Source organism: Amblyomma mixtum, chromosome 2, assembly GCF_055824585.1.
Source record: "Amblyomma mixtum isolate Tamu chromosome 2, ASM5582458v1, whole genome shotgun sequence".
In the NCBI taxonomy this organism is placed as follows: domain Eukaryota; kingdom Metazoa; phylum Arthropoda; class Arachnida; order Ixodida; family Ixodidae; genus Amblyomma; species Amblyomma mixtum.
In genome coordinates this window covers 60,307,451-60,324,223 of record NC_143013.1, presented here as the reverse complement: position 1 = coordinate 60,324,223, position 16,773 = coordinate 60,307,451, and the positions used below count along the sequence as shown (strand labels likewise).

At 43.8% G+C, this 16,773-nt stretch overlaps 1 protein-coding gene across 2 annotated transcripts in view; it reads right to left on the bottom strand.

Annotated features, from left to right (window-relative positions):
• Positions 1 to 1,162: 1,162 nt before the first annotated feature.
• The window catches only part of LOC149359467 (sodium- and chloride-dependent GABA transporter 1-like), a 67,182-nt gene continuing 51,571 nt past the window's right edge, over positions 1,163 to 16,773 (bottom strand). For both annotated transcript variants that reach the window (XM_089571681.1, XM_089571682.1), the window contains exons 5-12: positions 14,966 to 15,100; positions 14,161 to 14,264; positions 13,543 to 13,667; positions 11,362 to 11,606; positions 10,584 to 10,686; positions 10,385 to 10,485; positions 8,598 to 8,768; positions 1,163 to 6,797 (exon numbers count right to left, since the gene is read on the bottom strand). In XM_089571681.1, the coding sequence (XP_089427807.1) occupies positions 6,666 to 6,797; positions 8,598 to 8,768; positions 10,385 to 10,485; positions 10,584 to 10,686; positions 11,362 to 11,606; positions 13,543 to 13,667; positions 14,161 to 14,264; positions 14,966 to 15,100 (1,116 nt within the window). In that variant the 3' untranslated portion in view covers positions 1,163 to 6,665. The remainder of the gene's footprint in view (positions 6,798 to 8,597; positions 8,769 to 10,384; positions 10,486 to 10,583; positions 10,687 to 11,361; positions 11,607 to 13,542; positions 13,668 to 14,160; positions 14,265 to 14,965; positions 15,101 to 16,773) is intronic.

The window sequence follows — 16,773 nt, the reverse complement described above, 5'->3', positions numbered from 1 at the left end:
ATCCGTTTGGAGGTGAGTGAGTTGCATGTATAGGTTGTGCTGTATTAATAGAACTCAAGTGTTACCCGCGTTGTTGGCTCTTGCAAAGCATTGACTGAGTTATACACTCAGTATATATACGCCACAATTGGCGTGCCTGCACGCTCTTTCAAGGTTACCTTACCATATTTCTGAGAAAGTCGCACTGCATTGCTTAAATTTTCAATCAAGGTTATTCCAATGTTGGTTTGTAACACTTCATAAACATTAGAAAAAAAGACATTAAGAGTAGTGTATTAAAATTTGACCAAACAAAATAGTAACATTGTTGTAATGTATATGTAGTGTCTATAATAATAATAATCAATAGTACGACGAAAATATGTCTGGTCAGGCAGTGAGTTAAAGGAAAAAGAATACGGTCACTAACCAAGTCAAGAAATTTTTGAGACATTTATGTAGTTTCTGTGCTAAGTGGGGCAGCACACCAGGACTGCCTACCGCGACACAAAAACCAGTTGCCTACGGCCTGGTCCGGTGTGCTCAGTTTGCCTTTCGCACCCAATCACGCTCCATGCTTCCCTCGTCACGTTGTTTCACGCTGTCTTCGTGTTGCTATAAATAGCACTGCCAGCAGATGTCCAGGGGACCGCGTAGCTAACGCAGCTCAATTTCTTCCTGGTTAGGTCGCGCAGCGATGCGGCTTTAGGCTCGAAAGAGGGCCGTGTGGGAGTGGCGCGGCGTGGCGTATAGTTAGATATATTGATTATTTCGCTGGAAGGAAGTTCTTTAATTGAGTAGAATGCTGCTATAATATAGAACACGACTTTCAAGATTTGTGACGATTCGATACGGCCTGTCATTCGACGTATCCGAAATCTCGTACATTTTGTTTTTGACAGCACTTCTTAAGTTTGGTTCTAACAGCCTACTCGTGCATGCGGACACATGTAGCTGACACCATGTCTTTATATTGCAGCAAGTGTAGCACATGTAACTACAGATACTAATGGGCCTTTTTGTATGTTTGAAATATTTGTGATATTCCCAAACATTAAAACATTAAAAAGCTCAAAGGTGATTATTTTGTATAACTAAGGATATCTGATGCTGTTATCTGGTACCAGCAAAAGCATCAGCACTGCATTCAAAGACCTGCAGTTGAAACATCACAGTGAAACGCTTCTTTTCACATTGCAATTTTATTTCTATTTGGGTGAACTACAAGGGATGTACATTGTGTGCCTTGGGACTGAAGATACAAGTAGTGCAAAATAATGTACCAGTTCACAAGATGGGTTCCTCCAAGAAATGCCTATATTCACAGAGGAAAGCCAACTGCAATTGAATTTCAAAGGTGCTAGCATAAATTATTAGCCTAAAACAACACATCTTGCTAGATCAATTCATCATGCATGCACAGTGCACTGACTATCAAGTAACAAGTAACACTTTTTGTCTGACTAGCCAGTGTGTGGTACACCTGTGCAGTCTATAATAGCACCGCAAATATTTCCTTGAAAACTATATAACTTTTATGTACTTTTCAACTGCACAAGTAAACAGAGATCTGATACTATTGATCTGGCCCTGTCAACAGTGGCACTATAATGCACTTCTTTAGCTGCAGGACATATGCTTACTTCCCAATGAGCACTGAAACTCCCGTGGACGTTTTGGACATCTCTGGGACGTCCAAGGAAGTTTCAGTGCCCATTGGGGTCAGCAGGCCATGGCTGCCATCTCTCACACTTCATGCCTATGACAGTTCCAAACAACAAAAATTTGCAACTCATGTTGGCCAACCTGCAACCTAATTTGTCAGACCACCAAGTCATACCTTTCTGATTAGTGAGCTCTGCATGAATTAAGAACTGTACCACTCCAACGAATGCATGGCAACGAGGTTGCACGTTCTTTATAATGCTTCTCTGTTTTACAAAGTTTTGTGTGGTTGTTCTCAGTGAACATGAAAATGTTTTCGGACACATGTTGCGTTTGACATCACAAGTTCATTTTGGGACTTCAGCAAGGATTATCACATTTCTACAAGCCACAGAATATTACAGTTGTTCATGACTGCACACTGTGCTGTACTTGGCGTTGAAGACTACAAACAAATCGCAAATGGTGCGCTTCTACCAGCCTCTTTTAGTAAATAGTGTGCAGAATGAATGTAAGGAGGGTTTCCGATCATAGAAACAATTTTTGAAGTGAGCATTAAGGAATTAGGGGCCAGTTTCTTTCTACTTCAGGGCTTTTGTTTACCTTTACTTTAAATGCAGATAAGGTGATTCAAAGCACCATGTCCTATGTCTGCACAGCAGACTTAGCACACTTGTCAGATGCTTATCACCCTGGAGACTAGGGACAGATACAAGCATCTGAAGATGCCAGCTCTTCATGTAGTTCAGATGTAAATTTACATCCCAAGACCATACCCATCTGTAAAGCTTATTGTTTTACAGAAAAGGACACAAAATTCATTTCAACCACATACTCTCCCTGGCGAAAATCTTTCCCAGCCCAAATGGTTTATGGAACAATTTCCAGTTGGTTCCAGTTGGAACCAACTGGGTCCCAGTTGGTTCCAACTGGAACCAGCTGGGAATTGTTCCATAAACCAGTTGAGGTGAGAAAGATAGCTCTCAGCAGTCTAGCCCTTAATATGCACTCTATCTCAGCCTGCAAGCCTTTGTGCACTTCACTTACATTGCAATACAATATCAAATCCTGAAACTTTTGCTCAGCAGCTGAACACCATAGTCACTGAACCATCATGACTGGTCGTGAATAACTATAGAGTCATCGCTGAATAATGCTGGCAAACATGCTTTACCATTTTTGCTTACAGTTCTCGTCTGTGTGCCCATCTGTTGTGTGTTATCGAACAATTCAGCAAGCACCTTTTCACATGTCACACACCAAGCTAAACAGTACAAAGTTAATATGGTGTCCTCCTTGTTTACCAAAATACTTAACACTGTTTACTTTTTTAGTCTTCGTCAATTACATCCAAGGCACTGTCCCTACTTGACACTTCAGCTTACTAGAGCACAAACAGGTACATGTACGACTTATATACAAATGTTGCTATGTACAGAGTATCCCACTCAGAGTTCACAGTGGACAGAAGTGAGCAGAAACAGTCAGACGTCACTTGAATGCACTGCACTTTAGAGGCGATGAACTGATCAGAGGTGATTCAGACAATCATAGCTGAATGTATTGTAATATGTGGCAAGCATTTCAGGGTAAATACTTCTACGGCTTGTTTTTATAGACCCTTAAATGTGTACCTAGACTGTTCAACCAACCCACTGATGCCAAGCCAAAACCAGTGTACATATAAACAAAGAATCTGGGAAGCAAGTTCTTTCTCTGAACACGGTAATCAACAAGATAAGATTTTTCAGCACTGTTTCTGTCCTTCGGGAGCAAAAATACTCGTGCATAATATCGCCCAAAATAAGACTAAAAAGCCAAGTTATCTTTTAGCACACGCATGAAATAGTACAGTGCTTCTGTATTGCCTGTTCTTGGGATAAAATACAAACGGATTTTCCAGGGAATTTTGCCCTAACAGGTAATATATAGACGCCCATGGAAACATACATGCTGTAGCTATGTCGCAAAGCTATGTGACTGCATTCTTTGAGGGTATTATATGCTCGAGTAAAATCTGTACTCAGATGCCACCGGTGAAGTTCATTCAAGTGATGTGCTACTGTTCAGGGAAATGCATACAAAACTGGAAAAAAGAAAATAAAAAGCAGTGAGGATTGTCACACAAATGAAAATGCAGACTTATATTCCAGGAATACATGTGTTGACCATTCTAATGTCAATTCGTTGGTCACAGCGTTTTTCACAGCAGTGCAAGTTGAATGCAAAAATAAAACTCGTGCGCGTGAATGGTTCATGAATAACAAATATGTCTTTACCACTATTAATAAAAATGATCAAAGATTAATATTTACAACATGTTCCTCATATTACCCCTGTTTGTTGCGTTCTCTTGCAATTATCTTAATGAGTCCATGAGCGCACACAAGAATTTGCATGAGGAACTGTCTTGAAATGCTGTACTGCATTATAAATGGTCACGACCGAACACTCCAACTCTGAAATACTACCTGCAAGCCAAAGCATTTTAGCAGTATTCAAACTTTAGTACGGCTGCTGGTTTCAAGTGGAAAACATGAATATGATTGCTATTGTAGACAAAGGCCCAATTTTACTCACACATTAGCATCATTTTCTTGGTATATATTTAATCTACACAAATGCCAGGAGATTCATTGGTACTCTGGCAGCTAGCTATCTAAATTTTTCGTACTGCCTTGTGTCAAGAACAAGAATTTATTTAACATAATTATGTCCCCACTTTCAGCGGACTGAATGGCTATCATGATACAGGCAATTTTCCAATAAATCTGTCTGAAGTGCATGTGCTCATGATATAATCATCCAGAGCCATTATTCTTTCCTGCATACTTTCTTTAAGTGCACTACCTGCAAGACAGAAGGAATACGTTGAACATTCTCTTGCCCACCTTTCCTAGAACAGGCAGAAATAAGTTTCGATACAACACTAAAGAAAAACAAAATTCTCCACGCTGTCCATACACATTCATGCACGCAGAGGTGCATGTTACGTGAGTTGGTGATAACTTTTCCATGCTATTTACATGTCATATACAGATGCTCCACAGGACAACAGTGATGAAAAGAAAATGTAATTCTCACAATTAGTACTTTCCTGTGACAATGCAAATCTGTCTGAAAGGATGGCTGACAGTTAATGTAACTTGAGCAATCAAGTGAAATATATTGCAGTGTTGGCTTTTTTTAGTTTTGGACCTGAACGGTAGTTGAATTTTGCTGCTGACAACAAATAGTAAGTATGTCAGATGCAATGTGCATGATATTCAGGTATGCAAACGTTCATGCATTAAACACTTTTGCATTGCTGATTGTCTCCCTTTAGCAACAGGTGAAAAGCAACAAATGAGGCATATATATCTGTTTTAGCAGCTGCTAATGCGTAGCAGAGATTCATCCATGGAATGGCAGACATAATCAGCACCACATAGGATTTGTAGAAATACTGCTGTCCTGTGTCACGACAACATAAATTTCGCTAGAAATATTGAGATGGAAGCATATCCTTGGATTTCGAGAAAAATCTAGAAGCGCATGCACATTTTACGCATGAAAGAAGGAAAACGCTGCAGCACAATTTAACATGACCCAACCAAACAGTGTCCCAGAGCAGCCTTGGATTTTGCCCACAGAGAGGAATGTAACTCTCTTCCCGAGAAACCTAGGCGTAAATTCTTATCAGCACAAGCAGTATTTGAGCTTTTATCATTGCTTCACAGCCTCAAAGAGTGGCAGCGTCGCATACTTTGGAGGAATAATCACAACTTGCGATGTGAGCTGTGAGTGCGCACAAAGTTCTCTAGCTACTAATCGACACAATCTACTTGCCGACACTACAGTATCACAATGACAACTGGAAACCTGGAGTGATGCAGGACATTACTGTGGAAACTACGTGGCATAACAACAACAATGACAATGTGGCTATTGTTGTCTTTTAATCCCCCAGGCCCTTGGTAATCCAGGCTTATCACATCACGGCCACAATGCATGTCTGCTGCACTGCTGCATTTTGGGTCACTTGCGACATGCTAGGTGCAAACAAATTTACGCTGTGACCCCTGCCATCACTGCCAGCAGTTTCTGCCCCTGTATCGACCGCAGTGGAAGACCAGCTTCTAGTCAAGCTGACAGCACATGACAACAGCCAGGGGCAGGGAAGCACGATAGCTAAATGTTTTATTATATTATGGAAGCAAATTCAACAGATTTGGCCACCACATTCTCGCTGGTTAGACAATTTTCCTCACCATCACCTTTCCACATGCCCTATGCGAGAGCAGCATGTGGGATAATAGCATGCAGCATGTTGTTTTAGTACTGCTGCTTTGCAGTCAAACATTGGTGGCCCTCTCTGTGCACACATTACAGAATGGTGCGGCAATCACAAGGAACAACATTGTTGTGTCGCAGACCTTGAGATGGCTGAACTCTTTGGTTGTTGGAATCAGTGCCTACCACTGCAATGACAGTCTTCATTGATTCTTCGGTTTTGCTTCAAAATAGCAGCATACTCCCACTACCCCCCCTGTCACGGAACATCATCTATGACAGAAATAAAACTGTTCCGGATCCTACTACACTAACCACGAGACGGGGTATTCTAAAACCGTAAACAACAATCGATCGGCGTTGTTGTCATCTATGGTGGCAGCAAGTGATCGAATGCCTATTGCTGCACCCTGGGGCGAGAGTGGCCCTTGGTTAAGCACACGAGTTGCTTCTTCGGAAGGACTGGAACGGGCCGCGAACCGGTGTTTGTTGTTGGTTTTGTATCCGTTACACGTGTTTGGCGAATTTCAGAAGGACAAGAAGAAAAATAAGGGTGGCGAAGAAAAAAAAAAGAGAGAATAAGGTGAAGAGAAGACAGCGTGTTCTCGCCGAACCAACAGGCAGAGAAACAAGCCGCTGTCAAGTTTCGCCAAACCGGTTCTCGACCCCGCCTTTCCGCACGTTGTAGGGTTGTCGCAAACAAGTCAACTGAGGTTCAGACCAAGAAACTGGTGGCGTGGTGACTGTGATCAGGACTTTTCCTGCAGCAGCACTCGCACTATGTTGGTGGGCGGCTCTAAGGCCAGGCTTTCATCCGAGGTGGGGCTGCCTTCCTGGACCTTGCGTGGCACAACCTGTGGGGTCACTCCTTTCTTGATGCGCTGCAAAAAGAACAGCAAGAGGCTGCATTATAGCAACTTGGTTTTTGCAGTGTAAGCTACACTACGCTGGTTGGAAGGAGCTTCGCGTGCCCTCTGCATCGACCATACTGCGCATGCGCGGCAGCCGCGTGACGTCACGAGAGGCGCATCTGCGTCGCCCTCGCCGCCGGCGCGCGGGCTCCTCTCCGACGCTCCGCCGGTCGGCGCATTCCAGAGCCGTGACGTCACAGCCACGTGCGCCCGCCGCTGCGCTTACGACGGCCGCGCGCTACTGCGCATGCGCGAGGAGGGCGCACCGTGCGTATACAATGCGCGGGACATGCGGTTGATGCAGTGCGCTCTACATGGAAGTTAAAGAAAGTCGAGCCACTGCCAGTCGGCGGAGAAGACTGGAAAACCTCAACTCAGACCCCGAGGTCGTCGCTTGGCAGTTAGCCGCTTACGCTTTGTATATCCTCATAGCAGAGCTAAGCCACTGGCATTTTTTTTTTGCTCTCTTCAAGCTGTGAGCGCCACTAAAATACGGTCGCAGTGCAAGGGAACAGAGCTTGTCGAGAGGAGATTTCACATTGCTGCTGACCACATGCCACACGCATTAAAATTAATTCCATCTAATTATTGTTCCCAGTAGTTGATTGCATGGCTTTTTATGATTCTGTTAACATTTGTCCAGCGGCAAAAAGCCAATTTATGGCTGAAAAAATTAAATTTTAAAACTTGCCCAACACTTAGTTCAAAGTTGTCCACTAAGAGAACAATTGGTTGCTGCCATTTTGAAGTGAATGGCAGCATGGCATAGCCTCTGGGATCCACAGAAGAAGTTTGATGTTGACACATGCAATTTACTTGCAAAATCAGCCGGTGATGGCAACACTTGTTTTTCATATTTTGGTCTTTTCTAATATATTAAAGCTTCAGTTGTAGTGAGAGCGGTCTTTTTGTCGCTAAGACTGCTTTAGTCTATTGATACAGGTCAACTTCAATTTGTCCTCACTGTGTCTGTATGAACTACACATTTTTACCATTTATCAAAACAAAAAATTGAAGCCACAAACCGACAAAGGTCAACTTCAGTTTGTCCTCACTGTGTCTGTATGAACTACACATTTTTACCATTTATCAAAACAGAAAAATTGAAGCCACAAACCGACAAGTTCAGTTTTTTGCGCTTTGTCATGGCCCAACTGCTTTTCCAAATAATGCAACACATGAGATGCTGTGATGAACAGTCATCTCAGATCTTCCGCTAAGATATGATAAAAAGGTGCTAGTTATTGCAGCCTACAAGCAAAGGCACACACAGGACTCTCCATATAGGGGGTGGCCAAAGTTCATGGCAGCACTCGTTCCTTGTCTTCTGGGTAGCACCCTTCCGTATGTATATATTGCCTATGCCTACAAGTTCCTTGGTAGCTTGTTTGGAAAGTATCTGTCTGGACAAACTATACTGAAATGTAGAATGCACTGGTAGGCAAGTGTTGCTAGCACGTTTTTTTTTTCTGGAACAGATAAAAAGCTGAGCAATATAGGCAGGCTAACAACTGAACCTCACCACATACTGGGGGGAAATTCTTTATATAAGTAAGAAGTCAAGCAAAGGAATCGCACACAGAATCTCAGCTCAATGTATGACGGCTTTTTTTAATGCTCACACTTGAGCACTGGCTACATTAGTGCACATTCAGATGCAGTGATGAATTAATATGTCCGTGGCCCTATGTACATCACTCGCATAAATGTGAACCTGTCTTCCTTCACTGCATGGAGAAGCAAACAACGCCAGTACACATTTGCACACACCTCAAGGAGGGTTCCTGAGCTGTTCCAGAGGTAGTAGATGGCATAGGTTGGAATCCAGATGATGGAAGCCAGTGCCATGCCCCAGCCGATCATCTCACCCCACCAGGGGTAAACATAGTGGTCAGAGTACATCACCGGCTCAGGCACAGCTATGTAGAACACCAGCATACCCTGTGAAAGAGCAAGAGCTTAACTGCTTAGATTCTCTGGTCAGTAATTGCAAAATGAGTGCAATATAGCAAGTAATAAATAACAAAAAGACACAACAGAGCCTTGCTATGTGCCTTCTACTACTATCCTGCAGTTGCACGCAGGACAATAGCACTTCATATGGTGACACCTGACACACTACAGGCTTAAGGAAATTCATTGCAGCGAAAAGGAGCCTCCTACATCTGAGTGAAAGTACATCCAGATAAAATTGGCGACAAATAATGGATTTGCAGATTTCATAAATTCTTTCACAAATGTAGAGTCATTACAGTCTTTTGTTGGCAGCTACAAAGTGTCAATTTTTAGTATGTTTACTTGCACATACAGTTCTTTCCACAAATATATCCATCAAAACCAACTTTGCTATAAAAACCAAAGAGGGTCCAGAGCTCTTATAATTGCCTATGTTGGGGGACAGCTCTATTTAACAGCTGACACTTCGCCATTGTAATGCAGCAGCACTCAATTCTTGAACAACAGTCTACACTTCCGATCCTGTATTCTTTTTTACCATCTTGTCGTATGGCAGCCTTTGAAATCAGAACATTGACTGGCCCTCATGATTGTTGAAGCAAAAGAGTGAATAGCAAAGACAATGATATGCAAGAGGGGACTACAGTGTCACTGAGCAGTAGCTAGTGAACAACCTGGCAGTATCTCTTCCTTCTCAACCATTTACACAGCCATCGAAAACAAACAAAGTGCGGAGGTAAACAATGCTGACATCTTTTAGTTCTTGATTCTCGATTTGACATGCCTAAAAGTGATGATCACACACCGCTAGCATGAGTGTTAGTGCTAAAAGTTAGTTTAGACTGTTAAAACATGTACACTATATATGCACAAAGCGATTTTTCCTTACATGCATGTGGTGTGCATGTGCAGTAAGCAAGCCACAGTGATAGGCGCCTTATATCTTTTGAGCGATGCTCAACTCGATGTGTGGTAGTGAGAACTGGAGAAACTAGATGGCACAAGAGGTTGCAGAGCCATCTGAAGGGGCAGAGTTTGCTCCTACCACACTTCCGTTTCATTGTTTCCTCAAGAAATACACTTATTGACTGTGGGTGGTTCTATCATGCAGCTTGGCATGTTACTTGGCTTTTCGATGTTACTTTTCATGTGTGCATGCGTACAATGGCATGTTTATTGAAATGTATTCAAATTCATGCTTCTTTGAAATGCACCTTAGTTTAGAGTGGGTCTTCCATCTTTTTCTCGTCCCTTATTGTTGCAATGCTGCTTCTTTGTGAAAGTAAAACCACTAGTGCCCACTGTAGTGGGCAGTACCATGCTTAGCTGTCACAAATTACGAGCAACTCAACAACCGAAGCTGGCACGTAGCAGACCAATGAATAGCATTTTGTTAATGGCCATGAGTCTCTTACATTTAGAATGAATCTATGTGACATCTGACCGCAAAGTACAGCTTGCCAGATAATTTGAGCACTGAGCTGCAGGCACAAAGGATGTTTAAGTGTGTGTAATGTATACACACCAATTGTGGATCCTTTGAACAAAGAGATCGCGACAGCACATGCTCAATAGCAGCCAGACAGAAAGTTCACACTCACCACAATCACGCAGGGAGCAGCGAAGAGCCAGCAAAAGAAGAAGTACTTGTTTGGCGTGAAGCCTACCATGTCCTTGATGTTGGCGTAGATCCTTTTCGCACCTGCAGGCATAGGAGTCACACACCCGGTTGGCTCAAGTCCTCTCGCAGCATGAGGTGACAGCAAAACATAAGGCTGCCAAAGGGCAGCACTTGCCTACCATAGATCCAGGCAAAGCCGACAATCTCGAAGAAGACGACAGTCAGCAGTGAGACACCGCTAGCTGAGAAGAAGTCCATGAGCTGGAAGATGTACATGCCTCCCTGGAAAATATCAAAAAGAAGACAAGCACATTTATTCAGTAGGAGAGGAGGCAGTGCAAGGTGCATAGCATCGCTGACAATCAATTGCTATGCGGTCTAGTCCCCACAAGACCTAGAACAGCTTCAAAGCCTGTACAGTTTGCTCCTCTCCATCTCCACTCTCGAAAAAGATGTCACATCACTATGACGTGTCGGTGGAGACGGAATGCGAAAGATGTCCATGTTCTGTGCGATGTCAGTGCACTTTGAAGATCCCCAGTTAGTCGAAATTTTTCTAGAGCCCTCCACAACGGCACCGTTTTCCCTCTTCTTTCTTCATACCCTCCCGCCTTCGTTCCTTACCTCATGGTGCGGTTGAGGTGTCCACTGAGATGTGAGACAGTTACTGTTACCTATCCTTTCTTCAAAACTAATTTTCAATCAGTACAGACTCACTGCGCAGCTAGCTGAGAGTCACTGATTCACCAAACATGCCAAAATTGACTGTTGGTATTTGGCCAGATAAACGACCACTGTCACATGATCATTTGTGAAATCATTCCTTTTGAAAGACATTTCTGTCACATGAACGATGACCGTGCATGACCATTACTCTGCACAGCTGGCTGTTACTGTACATGACTGTTGCTGTTACACAATTGCTACTGTCTGGAGCCACACATGACATGCTCATACCTGGGTGACCAGGGGTAGGCCCAGCAGAAACTGGATGACAACGACGCTCAGGGTGAAGAGGCGTCGGTAGGGTCTCAGCGTGGAGGCAAACTCATCGACGAGCCCCGTGACAAGTGCCTCGACGGTGCAGAACTGGCTGTCGATACCCAGCACAATGAGCATGAGGAAGAAGAGGACTGCCCAGACCGGTGCAAAGGGCAACTGCACCACCATCTCGGGGTAGGCCAGAAAAGCCAGGCCGGGGCCTGCGCAGTGAGCAGATGCAGAGCAGTTTGGGTGAGTGCACACTTCACTGGTGAAAAAACCTGGATGCACTCAGAGTAGACCATTTGAACTTTCGTAGTGCAGTATCAATCTCTTGCTAGTGGCCACGATGCTCAAAGTGTGCAAGAAAGCGTGAACTTTCATTGTATTTCTGCAGGCTTACGTTTTTATACTGCCCAATATGAAGGCTGCAATTGGGCCTGAACTAAGAAACTTGCATTCTGACACGTCTCTAAAGGTTAAGAGAATTTTCAATGTAAATACCATCCCATTACATTTCTGGCGCATATGCACATATTTTTGACATCCACAATTGTTGGCTTTGTGACTCGCTGAACTTCCCGTAACAATCTTGTCCATCGTCTGTCTTCACGAGTCAGTTACATGGAAACAAAGAACAAAATGGCTAGTTTCTTCCTATATGTATTCATTTTATACCAACTTATTTTGACATCTTTGTGCAACTGAACCCAATAACCTAAGTGAGAACAATGTGCGATAGCATGAAATGATTATTGCATTTCTTCCGACCCATTGAAAACACCGCAGCTCGCCTCTTGCTGGCAAAAATTTTCCACATGCCCCTTATTTTGTTATGCCCATGCATGAAAGCAGGAGACAGGAGACAGCATGGCCAGCCTAGGCAGAAAAATCACTATGAAAGACATTTGAGATAAAATCACTGCTGGGCTGGGAACCGTTAAACATCAGAAGAAAAAATTTGAGACTTAAATTCTTCCACCGCATCTTCTATAATCAAACAGGAATTGATAGCCGTAACTACCTTTTGAAACCAACTTACGTCTCGACTCGGCACGACCACTCCAAGAAGGTGCGCGAATACAATACTAACACAAACAGTTTTTCTAAATCATTCTTTCCACAAACTGTGAAAGACTGGAACTTGCTGCCGGAAGAGTGTGTTTCAGTCTTTGATAATCGCGATTTTTATTGTCGACTGTATTCCTGACAATCTAATTCTTTCCTACTATTGTTCAAGATTTCTGTTACCTTTAATAATGTTCACTTATTGTTTTGTTTTACTTTGATGTTAACTTCGCTTAATGTTCTTGTTGCTTTTTGTGTGAAAATGAATACGTTGTTTTGAAACTGTCTCCCCTGCAATAATGCCTTCGAGGCGACGCAGGTATTCTGTAAATAAATAAATAAATTTCCACTGCCATTTCTCTCCCTTACACAGCTAAACTTTGCATGAGGTGTTGCCGTCTACGTGCCACTTAAACAATAAAACAAATTTGCTACAAATTATATATAGACACCAGCTCATTAGTCTGCTGCGCATGCTACGCTCTGTCATGACATGGTCATGCGCTGGGCAACATTTTTTAAATCACTAATGGCTATGCATTAAGGAATGTAAAATATTGCTTCTTCTTAGCTTCTCCTTTCCTCAATTATGCCGACCATCTTACTGTGACAATGCGTAATGTTTTACTGTGTCACTGTGACAATATTCCAATATTCCTGTGATAATATTCCGATGTGTTGGATAGTACTGTAAATTAATTTACTGTACAATTACTTTTGAACATAAAGCAATAACCTGTGGTTGGGGTACTGGATTGTTAGAGGCCCTTGGCAAATGAAATTTTCAAGCAGCATATTATCCAGTGCAAAGAAGCAACAATATATCATATAAATCAATAAATAAGAATTCTGTACATGCCTTACTCGTTAGAATTTAAAACATTTATACAAATTGTTCTCGTGCGATTCCTTGATATTGTGCAAGTGTCAGTAACGAAATAACAGTGAAGGCAGGGCAGTCCAAACAAGATTGCAGTGAAAACCTAAACAGTTTTGCTCTGGCCGTGACCAAAGTATTCTGTTTAACATGTCACATGTTCAAGTCACTGCCTAAAAACTGTGCGCAAAGCAATCTGGTGCACAGCCTACCGGATCGTGCAACCTCCGAGACATCTTTGCCTTGAAGGTGGGCCATGTGACCTAGAACTGAGAATATGACCAGGCCAGCAAAAAGACTTGTTCCACTGCAGATGGAGCACACTATCATGGAATCCCTGCAAACAACAAACACAAAGTCAGGAATGTTGCATGTGATCGTAAGAACATACATAATCCGATATTGTTTTCAAGCCATATACATTAGCTATGGTATCATGTCTGAATTCTGAGGCTAACTCATTTCCTCTTGGTGTCATTGCTAGGCAGACAAATGAAAAAAAAAAAGCGTTTATGTGGTATGTGTATAAGTAGCAGGACTGATCTGAAGAAAGCATCTGATTAGAACAAATGTAGCTAGCAGTCAACCTGTGCATTCCCAAAAATGTTGATAGGCTGTGACAATTATAAGTATTAAACAGAAAAATAGTTACTTTAGTGCTTTTTCTCACCAAAAGTTGAAAAGATAGAAATATCCCCCACTGAAAGTAACTCTGAATTAAATCTCAAGAAGCATGAAATAACTTCCAAGTTCACAAGCATGCTTAGTAAGAGCAGCCACCATTACCGCAGTTATCAGTTATAAATGTAAGTTTGGCCATCAGCACGAACCTGTAAAAGTTGTGGTTGTATTTGTTGTAGCTGCCAAGCGCAACATTCGCACCAATGCCGATGCCATACGAGAACAACACCTGCGTCCCAGCAGTGATCCAGACCTGCAGACATGGGAGACATGTCAAGAAATTGAGCTGTCAGCCCTTACTGTCATTCACCGCTCATTCACCGCCCGACAAAGGGGCCCCATTGTCAACAAAGCACATCCAAGGCAGTGAAGAAAAATAACAAAGAAAACGTGTACACTTTGCTTGACAACAATGTGAATGCTACCTTGCATTGGCCATATGACAGTTAATTTTAGCTCGTGCTCATTTTACGGGTGGAATGTAAGTGTGAATGAATATACTTTGTTTGTAAAGAGCAGGTGTTGTGACTTTCTCAAAGGCAAGTGATGTAAAAAGGCTGTCTGCCGTACCTGAATACAGACTGTCTTACATTTTTTGTTAACCTTTTGGGCTGCTCAATGCTGTATTGTTTTCCTTAAGCATTTGTTTGCTGTTAGTTTTATTATCAACAAGAAACTACCTGTGTGACATTATATTGTACAAAAAAACTAACACAACAGAAGTCAATAAAAATGACACATGTAATGGGCCTGGCCCTATATATGTGCTGAACCAAGCCAGACTGCATGTCAAGAAATAGCAGTATTAAAATGCATTTGTTGTAACAATATTTTGTATGTTTTATCTTGCTAGTAAAGCTAAACTTGCACTCAACATATCAGGCATGAAGAGTCTGAAAGCATCACCAGACTTCTCCACATTCACCAGAAGTAAACTAAAGGAGTTTAACATACCCTTGGATCTTTTAGCTTGCTCCAGTCAGGACGCAGGTAGTACAGTAGACCTTCAGAAGCCCCCTCCAGTGTGACTCCACGAATGAATAAGATGAAGAGAATGAGGTACGGGAACAGTGCTGTGCACCAAATAATCTGGAATATGCAAGGACAAAACACAATATATGTGAGGCACAGAAGTTTGCACTACGAAAAACTGCTTTCTTGTTTCTACATTCCATGAAAACACTTAAGCCATTTATCTTAGGCTAAGTTGCGTATATGTATATTCATCCCCTGAAACATACACATACAACCAGCTAAACCAGCTTGGCATCATGAACATGCTCATGTATGTACTTCACCAATGTTCTCAGAAAGCTTAATCTGGAATATTCGGCCTGTGGTCACATTCGCATCAACCTTTACAAAGATTGATCGCTGCATTTGTGTACCAGCATATGCACTTTATAGAATGAGTAAATTTCCCTGAACGAAATATCTGCCAGCTCCCCAAGTCAGTGGACTGGTGGACTGCAAACAAATGCATGAGCAAGAGTCGCCAGCCAGTTCTCTCAATGCCTGACTCTGGACTGAGGACACTATATTGATACGTTTCCACAAGCAGCCACTAGGCGGCTGCTCTTCGCAAGTCGCGTGCACCGCCGAGTGAAAGAAGAAGAAGATCGGTTCCGGCTTCCTCTGGGTGCTCTTGGCTTGTTCTCCGGTGCCGTCCACGTCAACCATTAAAGCGTTTCGGTTACGAGCCCCAACGGCTACGTAACACTGGTGGAGGTGCATTCAAGATCCCATGTCCCGGACCTCTTCTCGCAGCGGTTCAGCGAGTCCCGACCGACTCCCGCTGGTATCTACACCCGTTCATCGCAGCAGCCGCCGCGTTCACGGCCTCTCCCCAGAGTTCGGTCTCCTTCCCGACCGCCGCCCCGTTCAGCTTCATCCCATGGCGCAGGCGAGTTCCCCTCATCTAACCCTCCAGCAGCCCCGTGTACCGGCGAGTTTCCATGGCGCTCCTACTGAAGACGTCGACGACTGGCTTGAACAGTTTGAACGTGTGGCCAACTTTAATCAGTGGAGTTCTGCCATGAAGCTGCGCAACGTATACTTCGCGCTGGAAGACGGCGCCAAAACCTGGTACGAGAACCGGGAGACCGGTCTTCAAAGCTGGGATGCCTTCCGCCAGCAGCTGTGCGATACGTTTTCCAGCCCCGACCGCCGCGACCGAGCGCGCCGCCTCCTGGAAGCCCGTATCCAAAAGCCCAACGAGAGCGTCGCCATGTTTGCCGAAGACGTGACCCGTCTTTGTCGGCGGGCTGATCCCGACATGACGGAGGCCGCGAAGTTGCGCCACCTGATGCAGGGCGTAAAAGAACATCTTTTCGCTGGTTTGGTGCGGAATCCCCCCCAGACCGTTGCCGACTTCATCAGTGAAGCAACCCTCATTGAGCGAGCCCTCCAGCAGCGTTCCCGACGAAACGAGTCTGCGTACGTTCAGCCCTTCAGCTCAGTGGCCGCTTCGTGCAGCGCCAGTGAACATTCCTCTTTGCGAGAGTTGATCCGAGACGTAGTTCGCGAGGAGCTCCGGAAACTCCACATCATCTCGCCTGATCCCACACCCGCTGCCCTCACTGAAGTCGTGCGCGAGGAGATCCGGCAGGCGTTTGCACCGCCTCAGTTGCTGCCCGAGCCACGCCCTCTGAGTTATGCAGCAGCTGTCCATCAGCCCGCGGTGTCTCCCGCGCAGCCTATCCCGTTCGACTCGCAGCCGCCGTCCGTACTGCCGCCACCCTCCTACCAGCGGCCACCGCAGC